The 22,997-nt window shown below is 47.0% G+C and overlaps 1 protein-coding gene across 2 annotated transcripts in view; it reads right to left on the bottom strand.

The window, feature by feature from the left end:
• Positions 1-22,997, bottom strand: part of LOC147443296 (ankyrin repeat domain-containing protein 2A-like) — a 182,234-nt gene that overhangs the window by 133,933 nt on the left and 25,304 nt on the right. For both annotated transcript variants that reach the window (XM_086529196.1, XM_086529195.1), the window contains exon 2: positions 1,624-1,796. In XM_086529196.1, the coding sequence (XP_086385322.1) occupies positions 1,624-1,796 (173 nt within the window). The remainder of the gene's footprint in view (positions 1-1,623; positions 1,797-22,997) is intronic.

Genomic DNA, 22,997 nt, shown 5'->3' with positions numbered 1-22,997 from the left:
AGGCGCATGATGTGGAAATCCAGGTTCTCTTTGTAATCAGCCAGCTCGAGCGACGAGTCTGGAACCATCCGATTCTATACATCTGTATCCACGCCACGAGCCATCTTCAAGCGATACTCATGGTCACTGTCCCGCGTCCGCAGGCTTAGTTTTTGCACCAATTTTGCATCCACAAAATTGTGTGAGCTTCCATTATCAAGGAGTACGGTCACATCGTGACCATTGATCTTCCTAGGGAAACGGAGAGGATCGTGCTTATCAAACACTTTGGTGCTAAAAGTACAGTTAGTGCATGAACTGTGCGTTAAATGATGGATTTCAACTTGAACAACATCAGAGTTACCTGAGATCTCGTGAATTTGAACCGAAGGACTACCTTGCGGTTTCTGCGTCTTCTTCTTCTTGGGGCAATCCTTGATTTGGTGACCTGTCTGGCCACATCCGAAGCAAGGCCCCTTCTTCACTGCATCAGCAACTTAAGCATTTCTGGCTTTCTTCTTTTCCTGAGAAGATCTCGGCGGTGGATTGGACTTATGCTGGAATCAGGGTCGCTTCCTCGAAGCACCCTCACCAGATTGATGGTCTGTAATTCTTTTCTTCTCATAATTCGCTCCATTTATCAAATGGAACGTTCTGGCCTTTGCCACTGCATCCTCGACGTCAAATATATCATTCCATTCATTTCTCTCTGTGGCCAGAAACTTAACTCTTGCTCAAGCATCAAAGCGTAAAGCTTGGCCACTGTGTGACCTACAATGATATAAGGATAATTACTAAGGAGCATAGGATCCCCACCCTTCAATATCGGCACAATAGTATAAGGCTCCAGCGATCAAGAAAGCTTTTGCATATGGCTCTATTAAACATGTGTGCCAACAAAGGTACCAATGTATCTTGGGTATCACATACATGCTCACTAAGTAGACAATCGTGGTCATGTGATCTGCCTGTGTGTAGTCTATGAATGGCATCACGTATCATACTACCAGTGATGGAGATCTGAGGGCGAGACATCAGTGGCAAACGTAGGGGAGGTGGAGCTTGCATTGTATAAAGACTAGTCACATACTGTCCCCATGTGCCCCTAACAGCACTTTTGCTCTAAATATTCAAAATTAGGACTCCTGCTTTGTCTCGAAGTTAAGTTACGACCATTTTTTTTACGGACGAAGTTCCTAGTTATGCCAAATGGAAGAGTAGCTGCTTGTTACCTTTCTGACCTGCCTGGAAACCCTGACCCTAAAACCCATCACTCTTGGGTACTCCATAAGACTCATTCTTGAATATTCAATTCTGTTTGACAATGGCAAAGGAAACAGCAAGGTTTAGAGGCACCTGTCAAGTTTCAGCAGTGTAAGTCAACCCTTTCAACCACAAGCAAATACATGAGATTATTACCACTACTCCTAGCGTACCTATCAATCACCACCTCCACTCATGACATAAATATGAATTCAGTACCTCAAGTTGTCCCTAGACATGCATAACTTGGTGAAGTTCAATTTCACCACAAACAAGGAAAAATGCTAGATTAAGCTTTAGTACTGAAAGTATGTTTTGCAGACATGAAAGAACTTGTGCCCTACTCCTGCAATGCCCTACAAATAAATGTCCTAAACTCACATTCAATAGACCTGACAATGCTGAGAAATCGAAGGGGTTGCCAGCAGTTCTAAAAGCAGAAACGGATTCATTTTTACTTTCCTCCTCTGGTGAAGTTTCTTTGGCAGTTTCATTTGCACTAGTGTGTCCTTCATTGTAAGATTCCTTGCCACTTGTCTTGCCATCTGCTTCACCTGACCAAGCCGAGAAGGGACAAAATTTTGTATGAAAAACAGAAACAATCAACTCACAACAAAAAGCACTTCAAGATCTATCAAGAAATACAGGAAATCCCTCAGCAAGTACATAACGTTACATTATGCAGTTCTCTACAGTTTTGAGATTGTTTCTGCCGGTTTGAATTTGTACCTTTTGTCCTTTTTTTCTGGATAGACAGAGGACAAACTCGTTTACTTTTTGACACTAGTGTGACTCCAGCTATGCTCTATGGAGTTCAGGTATGGGGACCCTCAGTAGACCACCATGGGAGATCTGGCAACACAGATGGATGCAAATGTATGGAGAGGCCTCTGGTCTCTATGATTGCTCGGATGATTCGGGCTAAGGCCTCAGCGCTGCATGAGATTAGCCGAGCCTAGCTAGCCCCCCCCCCCCTTTCCCCCGTGGTAGAGGCATTGACCAGATCAGTATCCTTTATGCACGGTCTATGGGATCTCCCCAGGGATAGATACGCTCGGCTTGCCCTGGAGTCATCTCGACAACTAGCTCTACAAGGCGATACAGCATGTAGGTATGGGCAGATGACAGCATGGTTTCAGTCGCATGGTTTCAACATAGATAGATTGCCTCCATTTCAATACTCCCTGGATGCACCCTCCCTGTCTCTCACACGGACAGAGATCACCAGACTCATACGCCAGGACCTAATTTAGCTAGATACCATGAGCACATGGATACAGGCGACACAGGAGTTGGGCACGAAGATGGCCTTCTATAGAGAGCATCTTCTCCAACTCACGGAGGACGGTTTGTGACTAGGCCTGCATACATGGATATGCACTTATTTCATGGGATAGGATGCGCTATTGGGCAGATACGCACATCCTCACATCAGCTCCAGATCGAGACTGGCCGATTTCGAGGGGTGCCAGTACGGGCCAGGATATGTCACCTATGAAACTTAGAGCCAGAGACAGAGCTGCCATTGCCTGGCTTACTATGAGATACGTGGCCGCTTCCACTGCCTGTTCAGAGAAGGTTTCAGACCTTTTTCTGGAGTCATAAACTACAAGGATTAGAGATGCCTCGAATTGTTCCTTCTAGAGCTGCGCAGACTTAGGGAGAGCTTGTTGAGGACATCAAGGGAAAGACAGTCTCAGAGACGAGTCACAGATTTCTTTACACCAGCCAAGGGAAAGCAGGACGAGCAATCATTACAGCAAATCTCAGCGCCCACCCATACTAGAGGTACGCTGCTTGACGGAGCCACTGAGCTAGGCAAATCAAGACGCCCACGACCTCGAGGGGTCTCCCACCATCGACGAAGGCTGCAACAGAAGATACATACCACTCTAGCTCAACATGCAAGACGCCCAACCAGAGTACTGACCATGGAGGAGGTTGATGAGATCCGACACCGACCGATGAGAGATTTCATTTGAACCCACAAACACCACTCCCCCATCTCGTCTCAATCCCGAATCAACTTCAGATTTATTTCCTTTCTCCTTAGTGTTTTAGTGTTAGTTCTTTGTAACTTTGTAATTTCCGTACTCAGACATGATATCAAATTCACCAATTGTAACTTTTTGGTCTCAAAGGTCATTTTGGCCTTTCGAAGACGTTAATATAACATTTTATTCTCTCTCTCTCTCTCTCTCTCTCTCTCTCTCTCTCTCTCTCTCTCTCAATGAATGATGGCGCCCCTCTGCAGCGCGAAGTGATTACTGGTTGGACGAAGTGCGAAGTGATGGCAGCTCTCTGCAGCTGAGTAAGTTCCTCTCTCTCTCTCTCTCTCTCTCTCTCTCTCTCTCTCTCTCTCTCTCTCTCTCTCTCTCTCTCTCTCTCTCTCTCTCTCTCTCTCTCTCTCTCTAAGCAAGTGGTTGAAATAACAGTAGCACAAGGAGATTTTAGCGCAGACAAGAGCAAGCAGGAGTGCACGTCACAAAGTGATGACGTGGCTGCCAAAAACCTAATTCTGCTGAAACCCTAACCCTAAAACCAGAAACCCTAATTCTTTTGAAACCCTAACCCTAAAATCAAAAACCCTAATTTTGTTGAAACCCTAATCCTAAAATCAGAAACCCTAATTCTGTCCTAACCCTAACCCTGATTTGCTGACGTGGCGGGCTGACACGTGGCTTGCTGTACGGACACCAACGTGATTTATGAAAAGCTGGGCAGATCTTGGCTTTTGCTTTTACTCAACGCAAGAGATGAGAGAGAGAGAAGATTTTGCTTTTATTTTATAAAAGCATAGAAAAATGAGAGAAAAAGTTTCTGCTTTATTTTAAAAGCTTTTGATTGGACAACTTTTTGGAACTTGCTTTATTTTATAAGCAAGAGAGAGAAAGAGCCTTTGCTTTATTTATGGGCTTTTGATTTTCAGCTTTTGGGGCTCTGCTTTTGGCATCTCTTGTAACTTTAAATATGTGAGCAGGCCTCTCACAACTCAGAGCATCTGGACGCAGAGTCTGAGTGTGAGCGCCTGCCCGCACTTTTGTACTTTGAACACAGATTAATATAAAAAGAAATACCGCAAGGGGCGCTAGTCTTTGGGGCCAACATCTCTAGGCACGGAACTCCGCCGGTCCAGTGTCGAATAAATTGTGAACTGTGAACTGTTTTGAAGTGGTTATTTGGTGCTGTCGTGGTAGATTCTTGACTTGGAGTGTCCAAGTCTGTTACAGTGGTATCAAAGCACGGCCGATTTCTCTTCTACGGGAAATCGGATCCCAAATTTTTTCTGCGGCACCTATGGCTTCAGACAAGGATCAATCGACTCTCTCTGGATCCAGAGATGCGGGAAGGGATCACGACGAAGATTCCGGCAAGGAGTATGGCCCGCCTTGGCCTACTCAGGTGGAGCGTCGAGAGATGGAGCGTCGTCAATTGATCGGCGATGCAACAAAGATGATGCTCAATTTTGTGAAGGACCCAAAATTTGCAAAATGTATGAGCGAAACTTCTTTCCAGGAAGTGCACGTGCAGTGGGCAGAAAACCACAACACCACCCCCAAAACCCGCTCTCAAGAAACCTTCTGTTCACAAGAAATATAAAGAGAAGGAATTAGAAAAGGTGGTTGATGCACGGATTGCTCAGCTTTTTGACACACAGAACAAAGCTAAAAAGCACGTCAAAAAGCAGAAGAAAGGCACTGACTTCCCGGGCTATTTGGGTCGTCAATCGACATTTGAAAAGGTAGCGTGAGTACCAAGTTCTTCTTCTTCTTCTTATTCTTCTTCTGACAGTTCTTCTAGCTCATCTGACTCGAGCAAAGAAGACAGAAAAGGCAAAAAGCGAAGCAAGAAGCAACGCTTCGGAAAGAGCGAGAAAAAGGTAAAGAAGTCTAAATCTCGCCCCGTGAGTGACAGTTCTACAGAGGACTCGTCTACAGACAGTTCAGACTCTGATGACAGCAACTTTTATGCAAAGAAGAAGAATTTTTACAAAGCCAACCAATATGACTTTTTGGAAGACAAAAGCAAGAAAGTTCGAGAGTTTAAGGAAGGTGGACAGTCAATTAAATTTGACACGTTTTCTAGTTATAGAAATGCTTCGAAGGCTTTGTCTTTTGTACAGCAGTTTGACATCGCTTTCGCGGGAGGACATTACTCAAAGCACTCTAAGATTCGGAGAGCTGCCTCTTATTTTAAGGGGAATGCTTGAACTTGGTGGTCCACGCTTCTATTAAGCAAGACTGCGCCAGTTACATGGCTGAAATTTAAGAAGCTTTTTATTTCTTCTTGGCTTACTCAAGAGTATGAACGTGATATACGAGCTGCTTGGAACCATCTTCGGATGACCAAGAAAGATACACTGGACGCTTATTGCGAGAGATTCTCGAGCTCTTTTCTACTCGCCTCTTCATTCAAGAAGATCTAGTTCAAAGAACAGATTGAGCGGTTTACCTTGGGTCTATCTATAGAGATCCGAGATCACTGCTTGGAAAGGAGTTGATGAGTCATGCAAAACGGGGGTTTTTCCATTCACTCCGGCAGTCTGACCTACCCCACCGATGAGGTCATGACACAACGAGCCGAACAGACTTCAGCAAATGAAAGTAGAAAGAGAAAGAGCAACCCAGAAAAGAAGGATGCACGACCGAAGCGTACTCCTCACGAGCGAGCTCGCTTCATAAAGGAGGGGAAGTGCTTTGAATGCGGAGAAACTGGGCATATCTCTGCGAAGTGCCCTAACAAGGCACCGAATGAACAGGATTAAGAAAGGCCAGAAAGTTCCAAAGCAACTGAGAGACGTGGCAGAAAAGGCAGATAAAAACCAGAATAGGTACCACACTGCGTGGGGCCTGAAGCGAATCAAACGAATGAAAGTACAAACTTTGCCGCTTTTGGGGCAAAGTGAAAGATCAGGGAACTCTTTTGAAGGAGCCAAGGTCAACTTCTTTTCACTTGGAATTGGCGGCTCGATTTGGAATTACGCCTGATAGGTTGAGGCCACAGGCGGAGGTAGTTCGAGTGACACCCGGACAGGATATTGCCATTACACCAAGCATTGGAAAACTTCGTTTGCAATGACAGTGGTGTTTGGGGCACGAGGAGTTTTACGTATTTGCCTTGAAAGGTTGCTACGTTCTACTCGAAATCCCTTGGAACCACAACAACAACGCTGTGGTTGGCTACCGAGCCGAGAAAGCGACTTTGACAAATGAAGGGCTCAGAGATTGTACTTGATGAACTTCAGTTTCTTTACTCATTTTTTTTGAGAGAGAACTGAACGATGGATAAAGGTCGAATATGTTTTGACATGAACAAAAGAACGTCAAGATTTTCTCCACACTCATGCCAATTCCTTTTCAGAGGGCCTGCCAAGCGAGTTACCATCCGCTCGTCCTACTATTGATCTGATACCTGGAAGCACACCACCGAACCGGCCACCTTATCGTGTGAGTCGAGCCTAGAACGAAGAGATTATGAACCAAGTGAAAGACCTCTTGGAAAAGGGTCTTGTCCACCCTAGTACTTCACCGTATTGTTCTCCAGTGTCGTCGGTTTTGAAGAAAGACGGATCTTGGAGAATGTGCATCGATTATAGAGCTCTCAACAAAATCACCATCAAGAACAGATTTCCGATTCCTAGGATCGATGATAACTCGACAGCTTACAAGGATCCTCGTGCTTTAGCAGGATTGATTTGAAGAGTGGATATTATCAGGTTAGAATCGCGCTGGGAGATGTCCACAAGACAGCTTTTCGGATGACTTTTGGATTATTTGAGTTTTTGACGATGCCTTTTGGCTTAACCAATGCTCCTGCGACATTTAACCGGATGATGGACAGGATTTTTCGAGAGTACAAGCTATTTGTTGGCACTTTCTTTGACGATATCATTGTTTTCTCCAAGAATGAGGCAGAACATAGAGATCATCTGCTTCGGGTCTTTCAGGCATTGCGAGATCACAAGTTAGTGATTAATGCGAAAAAAAGTGAATTTTTCCTACCAGACACACTTTTTGGGACACTGTCTCAGCAGCAGGAGTGCAAATGGATCCGGCCAAGATAGAGACTATCCGTGATTGACCCGAATTGAAGAATGTCCATGAAGTTAGAAGCTTCTTGGGATTGTGTTCGTACTACAGGCGGTTCATTCGTAAGTTTGCAGAGGTTGCTTCCCCTTTGCATATCTTGACACAAAAAGGAGTCTCTTTCTCGTGGGGACCCACGAGAGGTGACTTCCTTTCAGCCTTTGGAAGAGAAATTGACTACGGGACCAGTTTTGACTCTCTTAAAATCAAAAACCCTACTTCTGTCTAACCTTAACCCTAAGCCTAACCCTGATTTGCTGACGTGGCGAGCTAACACGTGCTTGCTGTACGGACACTAGCGTGATTTATGAAAAGCTGGGCAGATTTTGGCTTTTGCTTTTACTCAACGCAACAAATGAGAGAGAGAGAGAGAGAGAGAGAGAGAGAGAGAGAAGCTTTTGCTTTTATTTTATAAAAGCATAGAAGAATGAGAGAGAAAAAGCTTCCGCTTTATTTTAAAAGCTTTTGATTGGACAACTTTTTGGAACTTGCTTTATTTTATAAGCAAGAGAGAGAAAGAGCTTTTGATTTTCAACTTTTGGGGCTCTACTTGTGGCATCCCTTGTAACTTTAAATATGTGAGCAGGCCTCTCACAACTCAAGAGCATCTGGACGCAGAGTCTGAGTGTGAGCGCCTGCCCGCACTCTTGTAGTTTGAACACAGATTAATATAAAAAGAAATACCGAAAGGGGCACCAGTCTTTGGGGCCAATATCTCTAGGCACGGAACTCCGTCGGTCCAGTGTCGAATGAATTGTGAACTGTGAACTGTGAGCTGTTTTGAAGTGGTTATTTGGTGTTGTCGTGGTAGATTCTTGACTTGGAGTGTCCAAGTCTGTTACAGTGCAGGGTGCAGGTTTCAAAGCAACAGACAGCAGGTCTGCGTCCTCTTCATTATAGGTTGCCGAGTGCGTAGGCCGCGAACCATTCCCCACAGTGGAGGCCGCGTGCTCTTTTCTTATTACAGGTATAGAGGTGCAGAGTTGGGAACAGACCCTGCAGGGGCTGCGTCCCTGGTTATTGGCAATGGTAAATGCTTGGTGCCTCGCGGGGTAGACAGTCACCCGTGAGCTTTTCCCAATCTAGGGGGCTGCGGACTGTTTGCTAGAAGGCTTAACAAGTTCAGTTTGCAGGACAGTGGGCGCAAGGCCCTACATCATATCCTTTTGCTATTGCTAATGCCCGCAGTGGGCTGAGGTTGTGTATTTACCCGCATCGGGTTGTGGGTGTTCCATTGCCGCCTGGTCTCTCAACTGTGCTTAGTGTGGCCGTCTTGTGATGGAGGTCATGAGCGCAAACCCAGCACTTCCCGAGAGCTCTAGCCCCTCCCCCTTGAGTGGTTTGCATGCAATGGCATCACCAGCAATGAAGAAATCAACTTTTATGACTACCAACAAGAGGTTAGCAAACATGGAAAAGGAGATGGCGTACAAGACAGAGATGGAAGAGTGGAAGATGGAGAAGGCGGTCTTTCTTAGGTGGAAAATCAGCGAGGCCGAGCTTCGAACTGTGCAGAAAATGGAGCATCGGGCCGAAATTGAAGACCTCAAGAATCAAATTTCAGCCCTCAAGAGAGACCTAGCCAAGGCAAGAGCCAACGGTGGACTAGAAGAGGGAGAAATCCAACCCTCAGTGATAGAAGAACTTAAGGTAATCAAAGAGAAAATGCAATCCATTAAGGAAGAGGAGAAACAACAGGAAGCAAAAACGTCTTCATGGTGGACAGATATAATTACCAAAACCCCATAAGAAAGTGGAGGAAGCGGAGGAGTGGATTTCGGTCGCAAAGAAGGAGAAAGGCAAGGAGGTATCAATCCCCACTCCCACCATCATCAACATGACACTTGAGGAGGAACAACGAAGACGTATGAGGGCCTTGCATGTGAGGGTTACCGACCTCAACGATCGGGACAAAATTGATGAGGAAGTACAGGAGCTCATGGTACTAATGGGGATGCAAAAAGCGACACACACAAGAGCATGGAGAGTTGGTAAGAAAAGTGGAGACACGGGGGAAACATCGAGAGGAAGATCTCTCATACTGCGCTTCTCCTCTATTGAGGAGGACTTTTTGAGAAGGAGGCCCACTCTCAAAAATACTGGTATCTTCCTTGGTGACGATCTCACCCTCTCACAGCTTGCCCACATGCAGGAAGTCATGCCAGAGATTAGGGCCGCAAGAGAAAAAGGGAAAACAGCTTTTTACAGAGAAGGAAGAGTGGTCATTATGGAGAGACGCCCTACATGACGGTGCAAGATCTATGGGACCACACTCAGGATGGCGGTTTGGAACTGTAATGGTTCGTATAGACTTGATGTGGAGACCTTTGAGGACAGCTTCAGAGACAGAGACATTGTTTTCTACTCAAAGACTCATCAGGCTCCATGACAGTTGATGCTGCATATATCAGGATACAGATGGGAGACAGCTTGCCGGACATGCACCAGATCTGAGCATGGGACCAAAGGATCAGGAGGTGTAGCAGTTCTTTTCAGAGAGGAGCTCCAACCACTACTGCACATAGTTCGGAGAGATGATCAGGCCAAATACATGTGGGTGAGGCTGAGGGCAGAGACTGGATGTTTCTTGTACATCGCCATATGCTATTTTCCTCCCAGCACTTCAGTATATGCTTCACCCAGAGGACAATCTCCTTACTCTGTACTTGATATTGATATTTGGGAGTTCTCTAGGGATGGAGACATCATACTATTGGGGAATTTCAATGCCCGTACAAGCAATTCACATACGGTTTTCTATGACACCTCAGAGGAGATACTTAGAGAGCTAGAGCCAGAGGAGATGGGGCTTGAGAGATGCTCACACGACAGAGAGCATACAAATTATGGGAGATACCTCAGAGAGATGACAACTACTCACAGTTTAGCCATACTGAATGGCTTACCGACATTCCCATCATCTACAGGCTTTACTTGTTTTCCACATAGACATGGGACCAGTACTGTAGACTATGTTCTGACACATCCGAGCTTTATCTCTCACATTCAAGATTTTAGAGTGGGGCCCAAGCCTGTTGGGATAACAGTACATCATGCACTTTTGACATTATCAGTCTCCTTTGAGTACAATACATCTCAGGCCTCACAGGGTGGTAGACATCCACGCTATACTTTTACACCAGAGACTGACTCAGTCTATGCAGAGGAGATACCTAGACTTTTATGCACATCAGAGCTAGTATACACAGTGGAGATCACATCTATGCTGACAGTGACATTACATGGGGCAGCGAAAGAGGCATACCCACACACTCAGCCTGGTCAAAGACGTCGTTCTGGGCACATGCCTTAGAACAGCTGGCATGATGAGGAGTGTCGACAGAGGAGAGCTCAGATCCAGCGGGAGCTTGCATTGGGAGTGATCACCTATAGACAGTCTCGTATTGCTACACGACGACTAGTACGACGGAAGAAGCGAGCTTTCTTGGTCCAGATGACGCAGGATTTATATCAGCTCTTCCTTAGTAGAGATTCAGGAGAGGCTTGGCGTCTATTCCATGAGCAGTCTCCCCCGTTAGTGATTACTTCTACAGAGATATGGGGGCAGTATGCAGCATCATTATACACTGTACCTGGATAGCCACCACTACCAAATCCACCACAGCCATGTCCGGCTACGAGCACCTTCTTTACCACTGAGATGGTAAAGGAGGCCATTGACAGGATGAAGACCAAACGGGCACAGGATCATGAGGGTTTGGTAGCAGAGCACATTATACATGCTGGGGACTTGTTGGCAAAGATGCTTGCAAGGTTGTTCAACCGTGTCATGTGCGAGGGCTTTCCTGAGTCTTGGAGATTGTCTACTATTGTACCTATGTTCAAGACAGGAGACCCCACAGTACCAGGGAATTACCGTACTATCATGGTAGGACACACATTGGCACGGTTGTATGCATCCATCCTTGAGCATAGGTTGAGCAGTTGGGCAGAGATTATGGGCATACTGGCACCTAGACAGGCTGGTTTCAGGAGGGGTTTCTTCACATTGTATCATGTCTTTACACTCAGAGCTATCATTGAGGAGGGTCAAATGGTAGACGGATATATTGCAGCTTTGTGGACTTCCGCAAAGCTTTTGACACAGTACGGAGGGCCAGATTGATGCATTGACTTATGGAATTGGGGGTACCCACAGAACTGATATGGGGGATTATGGCATTGTACAGTTCAGTGATGGGTCATGTACGCACACCAGAGGGGATATCTGACATAGTTCACTCCACTATCTGAGTGAAACAGGGATGCCCATTGTCCTCTACTTTATTTGGTATGTATATTGATGAGGTCTCTGATTATATTGACAGAGGAGGAGATAGAGGTGCTCAGCTTGCAGGGACATAGATCCCTCTTTTATTATATGTTGACGATATCATGTTGTTATCAGACTCACCAGAGGGTATGCAGAGACACTTGGACGCATTGCAAAGTTTTGCAGGGGATAGTGGATTGTCTGTCAACCTTGGTAAAACCAAGGTCATGGTATTTAATACCACGCCACAGTGGGTCAGGAGATTAGCACCTACATTCACATATGGTCAGGACAGTATGGAGTACATTGATGCATACACATATCTTGGGGTGGTCTTAGCGGACCGAGGTTCACACTGAAAGTGGTAGCAGACACTAGATTGACTCATGCCTATGCAGACCTAGGCGGTTTAGAGAGGATTTGTTCGCAGGTTCACTTCCAGGAACCTCGAACAAAGCTCTGGCTCTTCGACACTTTGGTCGCTTCAGTTATGCACTACGGGGTTCAGGTTTGGGGACCATCTGTTGACAGTGCTGGAAGGAGTAATATGGAGAGGCCCTTGGTATCTATGATTTCTAGGCTGATTAGAGCCAAGACCTCAGTTCCACATGACATCATACGAGCGGAGCTGGCTGCCCCACCTATGGAGATTGAGGCACTTACCAGATCAGTATCATTTGTACACAGCTTATGGGACACCACCAGGGACAGATATGCTAGGCTTGCTCGTGAGTCATCCAAGCAGCTGGTATTACAGGGAGATACATCATGTTGGTATGCACACATGAGCTCATGGTTGCAGAGGCATGGTTCAGGCTGCCCCCTTTCCAGTATTCTCTTGATGCACCATCTTTGGCTTTTACACGGATGGAGATTACTAGACTCATTCGGCAGGATCTTATCCAGCTTGATACCAGGAGGACATGGATAGAACCATCACGGGAGTTGGGTACAAAGAGGGCTTTCTATAGAGAGCATCTTCTCCAACTCACGACAGACGGATTTGTCACACGACCCAGCTACATGGACACACATCTATCTCATGGGTTATGATGTGCCATAGGCCAGATACGCACATCTTTACACCAGCTTGGGATTGAGACCGGTAGATTTAGAGGCATACCAGCAGACAAGAGGATATGTCAGTTATGCCATGCAGAGCCAGAGAGAGTTTCATTTCATATGTCACTGCACAATCTACTATGAGTTTCGAGGACGCTTTCACTGTTTATTCAGAGATGATTTTGACTCGTTAGACAGAGTTATGAGATATCAGGATCAAAGATGTCTCGGATTATTTCCACTTAAGATAGAGATACATAGAGACTCTCTATTGAGAGTGCATAGACAGAGAGTCCCAGAGACGCATCTCAGATTTCTTCAATCCGATTACCACATAGGCAGAGGGACCGCCACCACCATACACACACCAATGGTACTCTCATTGACCGAGCTATAGAGTTGGGGAGATCGAGACGACCACAACTGAGGAGGGGAGCCACGCAACGCCAACGGAGATTGCGGCTAAGGATCCACAGGATTCTAGCACGACACCCAGAGTGTCGATCGGGATAGGCTTCATGCTACTGCTATATTGTATCATGGTGACACTTATCCCCACTTTGTACCTTTGTGGCATTATACCATTGCTCAGCTTACCAACCACCCATAGGAGTCGGTAGCACTCCTATCTCAGTTTCTAGTTGTAGTTTTCTTTGTTTGTACCCAGACTTGAGACTCACCATTGTAATCAGTTTGGTCTCATAGGTCATTTTGGCCTTTTGTAGACGTTAATATATCATTTCATTTCTCTCTCTCTCTCTCTCTCTCTCTCTCTCTCTCTCTCTCTCTCTCTCTCTCTCTCTCTCTCTCTCTCTCTTTTGGGAAAAGTCAGGGCTTTATATTACTAAGTACAAAATAATCCCCAGCGGATGCCAAAATAGCCTATCACGTGGGGTGTACAAGCTGAATGTAAGGGTGAGAGCCACTATAGTGACAACTCGACTAGAACAATCTCATGGTGGTCTGTGTGATGAGTGGAGGAGAAACCACCGAGGGGGGGGCATAATGCCATGTAATCTGGACACCCTTAAGTGTGAAGAAGAGTGAGGATCGGGCCCAACGCCGAAGGAAGGCAAAGCGACGAGCCTCGGCTGCTCAAGATGTACCTGAGGAAGAATCCCACTGCCAAACCAGGGTGTGAATGATGTCCAGCCAAATGGTAGTGAGGGTATCCTGAAGGAGCTGTGGAGCCGCACTGAGAATGTGAAGACAACGAGCTCACCAAACATTCCATAGTGTAATGCTAGTGATGACTGAAAAAACTTCATCACGTGTCTGAGGATCCCCCTGCCAAGTAATCTGTGGTAACATAGCCAAAGTCCCTCGCCGATAACCAGTCGAGGTAAGCATAAGAGCTGGATCTGTGTCTGAGCCCTCGTAGAAAAGATGCGGTCCGGACATCGGCATCAACCATGAGACAGATCCCCAAGTGAGAAATCCATGCTCAACACCCGCGCTGCTGAGTAGAAAGCAAACTGCTAGCCACACTACATGAGAAGTTGAGCATGACCAAAGACAATGTGCAGGTGACTCAAGTAGTCGCAAAGGACAGCGAGTACATAGCGAATCATGACCCATAGTAGCTAGCCAAGTGCCAACTGGAAGTCCTGCATGTGCAATCATCCACATGAAAAAAGAAATACGACGAGTCGCATGTAAATCCCAGATGGCTGACCAAAACTGTTGTAGATAGGCATGGGAGAGACCTGAATGTAACCAGAAACGCATACGAGTGGGCTACTCTGGGTGCTGTCTCATCAATGCTAATCTTCCGATTCTAACAGTGTACTCAAAGAATGATACAAGTGCACCGGTGGGGTTAGAGTGAGGCCAATGCCACTCTCCTGGGTCCCAATAAAGCTGAGATAGGGCACGACCCTCCCACACCCAAAGCCTCCAAAGTGCGGCATCATCGGAAGCGAAACGGAGGTCAACACAACGACGCTTCCCGCGGGAGCCAAGTACTCGTATGGCCTCCCATCGAGCGCCGGGGTAGACAAGATGTGGAGAGGTGGTATCATATGTCAATCTAGCATGAATCCCCAGAGAGTCGTCAGTATCAACTGTGAACAGCATGGTGTCTAAACGAACTAATAAGAGTGTTCTGAGCAAAGAGGCCTTCCCAGCCACAATGTGGAGGCATCTGAACCATCCCTCGCATGACTGCATCCCACTGTGAAGGAACGGCAGAGTCAATCTCAAACAATCTGTCTGGCACCCCGCGATCAATATCATAATGTTCTGCCACAAAATCTGCATCTATCATACGTGTCTCATGAAACAACCGCATAGAGGCAGCAGGGCCAGTGTCCCAAGCAGCCCAATCAATGTGAGTCCTCTCTCCAAGCTGACGAGGTGGAGTAACTGAAGAATCAAGAACTGCATCATTCCAAATGAGAGGCTGGCGCTCAATCTCTTCACGACATGAGGGAGGTGAGCGTATAATAGCCCGTCGCATGGAAACCCAAATCTGAAGGAGCGATCGTATGAAGGGTGAGAGAGTGTTGGTGAACAAGGGAGCATCCGTAAAGAGAAAACGATACCCTGTATGCCAAGTATGACCATCTCTAGTGCCGAGGCGTGGAGTCGCGGTGCAAAGAGTGGCCTGAAGAAGCATCTTCCAAGGTTCTTGGCCGGGAAAAAGACCCCGAACAATAAACTTGGTAAGAAGGGTGCGGCTCTGTAATTCTGGATCAATGATGCCAAGGCCTCCCTCTGACCTAGGACGAATAATCGTGGACCAGCGAACTCTAGCACGAGTATCAGTAGTCCCGTCTGTACCACTCCATAAAAAGTTCTGCACTAGTCGGCGGAACTGAGCTATCACACCAGAATGTAGCATCCAACAAGAGGCCGTATACCATACTATAGCCAGAATGACTTGGTTGGCGACCAATGCACGGCCAACCAACGACAGATGACGTGAAGACCAATGACAAAGCTTCCTGCGAATAGATTGCAGTACGGGTGCAAACTGCTGCTGTGAGGAAACGTCAAATCCAATCTGAAAGCCCAGATATCTGCATGTCTGACCCGACTGCAGCAATGTGAAACCATCTACTACCCCCCAAGTAGGTATGTCATCACTGCCAACCAGTAACCCATAGGATTTATGCCAGTTAATGCGTACACCACTGGCAATGCAAAAAACCTCTAGGGCCTCCCCCATGGCATCAAGAGCAGCAAGCAAATAGCGCAACATCAGCATAGTGTCATCAGCAAACTCCTGATCGATAAGGTCTGGAGCTGAAGGTACTGGCATGGTCAAGCCAGGAGAGCTGAGGCAGTGGCGGGATCTGAAAGACGTACCATGAATATGCCTCTGCCAAGGAATGTAAGCTCCGAGATCCGTCCCTGAGTAGTGCCCAATGCAGTCTGACACCAATCACGTATAGAAGATCGAGATGGAGACTGTCCAATCATCCGGCCAACCAAGGCATGCTGTGCCAAGTGTTGTATTTTGGAGTCAATGCGTGTCAACAGGTCGCCAGTACAGTCCACGCGACAGGCAAGTGGTGATGGAGCGCCGTGTGTAGCACTCGAGACCGGCAAAGCTGCCATGAAGAATGGGCGAGACTGGCAAACGGGAAAAGCAAGACCCGAAGCGAAGCTTGTACTCTTTCTCTTTCTCTCTCTTCTCTCTTTCTCTTGCAAGTGGTAGGAAGAAGCGCACTATTAGGGTTGGGACAGTTAGGGTTTTGCAGCAGTTAGGGTTTGTCGGCTTTTAGGGTTTCGCAGAATTAGGGTTTCGTAGATTCGGGATGCTAGGGTTTCGCACTACAGCAGCAAGTACACGCAGTCTGCTGGCGATTTTAGGGTTCGCGCAGGCGGGTACGCGCAATGCAGGCAAAAACGCGCAGGGCAGCCGAATTCGCGCAGGCAGCCAGGAACGCGAAGGCAGTAGGCAGGGCGCCCGCGACAGCAGGCAGGAAGCAGGCCGCAGGGCAGCCAGGACGCGCAGGGCAGATTCGCGCGCAGGGCTGCTAGGGTTCTCTCTCTCTCTCTCTCTCTCTCTCTCTCTCTCTCTCTCTCTCTCTCTCTCTCTCTCTCTCTCTCTCTCTCTCTCTCTCTCTCTCATAAAAAATAAGAGCAGTTGCTATATATTAAGTACAGAAAGACTTCTAGAGATGCTCAAGAGAGTTTGTCTTCTAGAAGAAGTACAAATTGTGAATGATCAGTGGTAGGGCTGTATGTACATCAAGGTGGGAACAGAGAAGAATGATGAATAAACCACCGTGGAGGGGCATAATGCCACGTGATCGTGCCTCTATCCATACTGAAAAGAACTGTAGTACGTGCCCATAGTCAATGTCGTCTCCTCTCTGTTGCCGTAGAGAGGCCTACTGAAGAATCCCATTGGAACACAAGGTATGCAAAAGCTCAGACCAAACTGCACCCGAAGTAGAGGTCACATGGAAAGGACGACCACCCAGAACCTCAGCACAGTGAGCCTTCCATATAATCCACAATACTATGTTGCATATCATAGCAAATAGAATATCACGAGGTTGTATGTCAAACTCATGTACTAAAGCAGGCACCATGTCCAGTGTGCCTGGTCTGTATCCCAAGGCTGTCAGCAAAAGTACTGGATCTGTGGAAGATCCCTCATACATGGTAAGTGAGCCCGGATGTCGCAAATGCCAGGTGATAGCCCCCCACGTCACAAAACCCTCTTGAATCCCAAGTCTACCAAAAAGCCAGCAAACAGCACGCCATACATAATGTGCATGTGGGCAGATCCAGAAACAATGGTGGAGAGTCTCCACCTGTGTCGAACAACACTGACAAGTAGGATCATGTCCTACCCGAGCAGCCCACGTCCCAACCGGGAGGCCTGCAAGCACTAGCATCGAGAGGAAATACGAAATACGACGGCTGACATGAAGGCTCCAAATGCAGGACCAATACTGATACATGAATGCATGAGAGAGCTTCTGCTCCAACCAATGTTGTAGCTGGCGTGGCTGATGACGAACAGTCTCGTGGCGAAGAATGATATCTCTGCCAATGCGCACGTTGTACTCAAAAAATGACACCGTCTCCTCTGCAATATGTCCCGGCCACATCCACTCTCCCGGATCCCAGACAAGCTGTGCCAATGGTAAACCTTCCCAAAACCACAACCTTCATAACGGTGCCTCCTCTGAAGAAAACCCAGGGTCTACACATAAGCGCTTGCCAAACGCACCAACCACTCGAACTGGATCATAATGCAAATCAGGCTGCTCATCCATAGGACGAGCCCTGAAATGTCAAGCGCATGTGCCCTCTACTATGTCCGTGATCTGCAAGCGAGAAGATAAGTGCCTCTGTGCACCAAGTGAGGATGCCTGTCATCATCAAAAAGAGCCCACCAGCCCTCATGGTTATGCCATTTCCCTCTTGAATAACAGGTCTTGAGTTCAACTCTCGTCGGATAAACCTTTGCGGTCTCTTGGGATAATTTCCCACGACGTTAAAATTCTCTGCTTCTTCTTCTCTCTCTCTCTCTCTCTCTCTCTCTCTCTCTCTCTCTCTCTCTCTCTCAGCTTGTACCCTGTTGGTATTACAAAAATAGTACATAAGGAAGACTGCCAATACAAAATCCAGCTCATCTTTCAAGGCTACGTGACAAGATACAACCAATGGTGAAAAAAACCCTCAAGTTCTGCAGGAAGCACAAAGCTGAGGGGAAAAACCAAAGGATCAGTGCAGGTTTCAGAATATGTGCAGACAAGGAGAATAGGAAGTTGAAGAAAATGATGACTCCTAGATGGTGCAGCACAAATCTGCCCAGGATATACTGTATCCCAAGTGGTAAAACACAACCACACTCTCTCTCCAGCTTACGGAGGATGGGTTTGTGACTAGACCTAGCTACATGTACAGTCATCTATCTCATGGGATACGATGTGCTATTAGTCAGATGCACACATCTTCACATCAGCTTGGGATTGAGACTGGAAAATTCAAAGAAGTACCAACACAGACTAGTACATGTCAGTTACGTCATATGGAGCCAGAGACAAAGCTGCATTATATATGCCATTGTCCAGTGTCCTACGAGATATGGGACCGTTTTCACTATCTTTTTAGAGAAAATTCTGGATCATTGTCTAGAGTTATGAGATACCAGGATCAGAGAAGCCTTGGTTTGTATTTTTTAGAGCTGCATAGACGCAAAGAGGGTCTACCAAGGAGATCAAAAGGAGAGAGACAATCCCAGAGACAGATCACACACTTCTTCAGACTAGCTACCATGAAGCCAGAGGAGCAACCACCACAATGGATTTCAAAGTCCGCCCGTATTAGAGGTACATCGATTGACCGAGCCCTTGATCTCGCAAGATCGAGACACCCACGACTACGAGGAGCATCACCACATCGACGGAGACTACATGAAAAGATCAAGACTAGTCTACTACAGGACCGGAGACGCTCGCCATCGTACCTACCGTCATAGCCGCATAGAAATCGTCCTCTCAGTTGGGAGGACACACCATTGGTAGCTGACAGAGGATCTCCTTTACGTTGCCAAAAGCTTCTTGTGCTCCCTCATCCCACTTGAAACCATTCACCTGTTGGCCCTCTTTTGAAGAGGATACACATACTAGGACAACATCCAAAAAAAGCACGACAGATACTTTAGCTTATGCACAAGTGAGGCCAAACCTTGAGAACTAGAGGGATGTCTCCTCTCATCAAGGAGAGGGTAATGGTTGTTACATTAGCATGAGCAACCAAAAAAGGGTCGGTAAGGCTAGGGTAAGATCTAGTGGATAGGTGGGACAACCTTAGGATGCAATACAAAATACAAAATAAAGTAGAGTAGATGGGAACTATGGGGCTAGAGGGTGGTATCCGGTGGTGTGGTAGGAGGCTTGGGAGACTGAAACCCTTGTATGAGGGCCTTTCCTCCGCAGTATATTGCCCACTCCCCCTCCTGGGCTCTTGCCGCGTGCACTTTCTTTGAGTTCGCTACCTTTGTGTTTTAGTTGTGTCGTGGTGAGCTCCTCAGCAATCCAAAACCTAGTGCCTTTGAGGAGGCGCGATTGTTGGAGTAGCCGTAGTCCACATGCATCGGCTTGAGAGTTTCGTTGAGGAAGTTGATGCGTTCAGAGAAGTCATCCTCACACTTGTCCCATGCTTGGGGTAGGCCCCTGATGCGGACCTTGAGTGTGTTTTCTTCTTGAAGGTGTCATTCTCGGAACTCTGCCTTCACACAGGTTTCCACCTTGGTCGGTGCACCTGTGTGAGCTTGGGTAACCTTGGCTTCAACTTCCTTCACTTTGTTAGTGGCGAGCCCAACCATGGTGTCAAAACGCGCCTTAAGCGCACTGAGACGTTCTTTGAGGTCATGATTTTCTTCCATTACCCTGTCAAGAGTTGCCTGGAGTTGCCCGATGCGATCTGCCTTGCTCGGTGCCGCCAAGACGGTGGCAAAGCTCTGACGGGGTCGTGGCGGGGTCAAAAAAATTGGGCTGCTTATCTTGTCTTGTTTTGCAGACATACCTTGGACTATGTAGCAGCGACGAAGCTGCTGGAACTTCAGTAGACGAGGAGCTCACAACAGACACAAGAGCAGCTACCGCGCTCACAACAGACGACTCAGCTCGGTACCTGTTCTCTGACTGGACAACAATGAGCAATGGGCAAGGTCGGTAGTGGCGAGGACCATGGACTGAGGAGGAAGGGGCAGGGCTGGGGGACTAACCCTCCCCCTCGAATGCTGCCCTGCACGCAGGGAGAGGAGATGGCGCAAGCTTAGGAGAGGCGCGCGCTAGGGCTCAGAGAGAGAGAGAGAGAGAGAGAGAGAGAGAGAGAGAGAGAGAGAGAGAGAGAGAGAGAGAAATGAAATGAAATGAAATGATATATTAACGTCTACAAAAGGCCAAAATGACCTATGAGACCAACTGATTACAATGATGAGTCTAGTACCAAGTCTGGGTACAAACAAAGAACTGATAGGAGTGCTACCGACTCCTATGGGTGGCTGGTAGGCTGAGCAATGGTATCATGCCATAAAGGTACAAAGTGGGGATAAGTGTCACCATGATACAATATAGCGGTAGCATGAAGCCTATCCTGATCGACACTCTGGGTGTCGTGCTAGAATCCTGTGGATCCTCTGCCGCAATCTCCGCCGATGCTGCGTGGCTCCCCTCCTCGGTCGTGGTCATCTCGATCTCCCCAACTCTATAGCTCGATCAATGAGAGTACCGCTGGTGTTTGTATGGGTGGGAACCGAGCTCTGTGGTGGTGGTGTCCCCTCTGCCTCTGTGGTACTCAGACTGAAGAAATCTGAGATGCGTCTCTGGGACTGTCTCTGGCTTTGCCCATTCAATAGAGCGTCTCTATGTCTCTGAATCTCAAGTAGGAATAATCCGAGACATCTTTGATCCTGATATCTCATGACTCTATCTAACGAGTCAAAACCATCTCTGAATAGACGATGAAAGCGTCCTCGTATCTCATAGTAGACTGTGCAGCGACATATGTAGTGAAACTCTGTCTCTGGCTCTGCATGGCATAACTGACATATCCTACTGTCTACTGGTATGCCTCTGAATCTACCTGTCTCAATCCCAAGCTGGTGTGAAGATGTGCGAATCTGGCCTATAGCACATCGTAACCCATGAGATAGATGTGTATCCATGTAACTGGGCCGTGTGACAAAACCGTCTGTCGTGAGTTGAAGAAGATGCTCTCTATAGAAAACCCTCTTCGTACCCAACTCCCGTGATGGCTCTATCCATGTCCTCTTGCTATCAAGCTAGATAAGATCCTGCAGAATGAGTCTAGAAGTCTCCATCCGTGTAAGAGCCAAGGATGGTGCATCAAGAGAATACTGGAAAGGGGGCAGCCTGTCCATGTTGAAACCATGCCTCTGAAACCATGAGCTCATCTGTGCATACCAACATGATGTATCTCCCTGTAATGCCAACTGTTTGGATGACTCAAGAGCAAGCCTGGCATACCTGTCCTTGGTGGTGTCCCGTAAGCTGTGTACAAATGTTACTGATCTGGTGAGTGCCTCAACCTCCATAGGTGGGGCAGCCAGCTCCGCTCGTATGATGTCATGTGGGACTGAGGCCTTGGCTCTAATCAGCCTAGAAATCATAGATATCAGGGGTCTCTCCATATTACTCCATCCAGCACTGTCAATAGACGGTCCCCAAACCTGAACCCCGTAGTGCATAACTGAAGCGACCAAAGTATCGAAAAGCCAGAGCTTTGCTCGAGGTTCTTGGAACTGAACCTGCGAACAAATCCTCTCTAAACCACCTAGGGCTGCATAGGCACGAGTCAATCTAGTGTCTGCTGCCACTTTCAGTGTGAACCTCAGTCCACTAAAGACCACCCCAAGAGAGAGAGAGTCTGCTGAACCAACCAACCTTGGCAATGAATAATTGATGTGTAACACAATGGGGGGTGAGGGTTGCTTGTATAGTAACCTCGGTAAATTGCCCTACCCAGACTTTGACAAATAGGTAAAATAAATACCTAAAAGCCAAACTATATAATGGGATCACATTGGGCAGTTCACTTGAGATGCCAAAACTCTTAACACCCTCTCTGCAGCTCATAGTGGACATTGTGAGTGCGCGCGTGTGCGGAAGCGTGAGAGAGAGAGAGAGAGAGAGAGAGAGAGAGAGAGAGAGAGAAGACAACACCAAAACACTGATATGGTGAAGAGGGGGCGATCAGCCCTCCATGACTACTCTCATAATAATCAATATCTAATTCTCCTAAATGATTTTCTCATGTTAAACTGATCATTTAATATGGGGAAGTGCAAGGGGAGAAAAAGCTAGAATATTGGTTAAGCTAGCAGACCGGCCACAATAGGGATCCAAAGGAGGGAAAATAGGGATCCAAAGGGGGGGCCATCTGCAAAAGAGCCATGTGCAACAATGGGCTAAAAAGACCTTAAGGTTCAGCCCATTAAGACTTCCAAAATGCTAAGGTTCTAAAATTCAAAGGTTGTGTCGAAAGGTCAACCTTAAGGGAATTGGATGCTTTTTGTGTGACCAAAAAAGTCTTTGCATATCCCTACATAGGAGGGGGCGAGCCTAGCATGTAGGGGATGAGAGAGAAAGCCACACACACACACACAAGCCCCCTTTACACAAAGGGAATGAGGGACACATGTCAGCTCCCTGGGCCAGATGCCCACAAGGTGTACCCAATTCCTATTGGATGGCCTTGGAGGTGGACCAATGAGAATTAGGCTAGAGTAAATTTAGTTTAATTGATTTAAAAACACTTAATAAAAGAACCAATGAGAATTAAGTCCTCTAGAAGACTATTGGACAGTCTCCCAAGGGGTCCAATGAGCATTCAGCAGCCCA

This window comes from Adiantum capillus-veneris, chromosome 14 (assembly GCF_014529385.1).
Source record: "Adiantum capillus-veneris isolate H3 chromosome 14, ASM1452938v2, whole genome shotgun sequence".
NCBI lineage: Eukaryota > Viridiplantae > Streptophyta > Polypodiopsida > Polypodiales > Pteridaceae > Adiantum > Adiantum capillus-veneris.
Note: the sequence above shows the minus strand (reverse complement) of the source record. Positions and strands in the feature narration are given on the sequence as shown.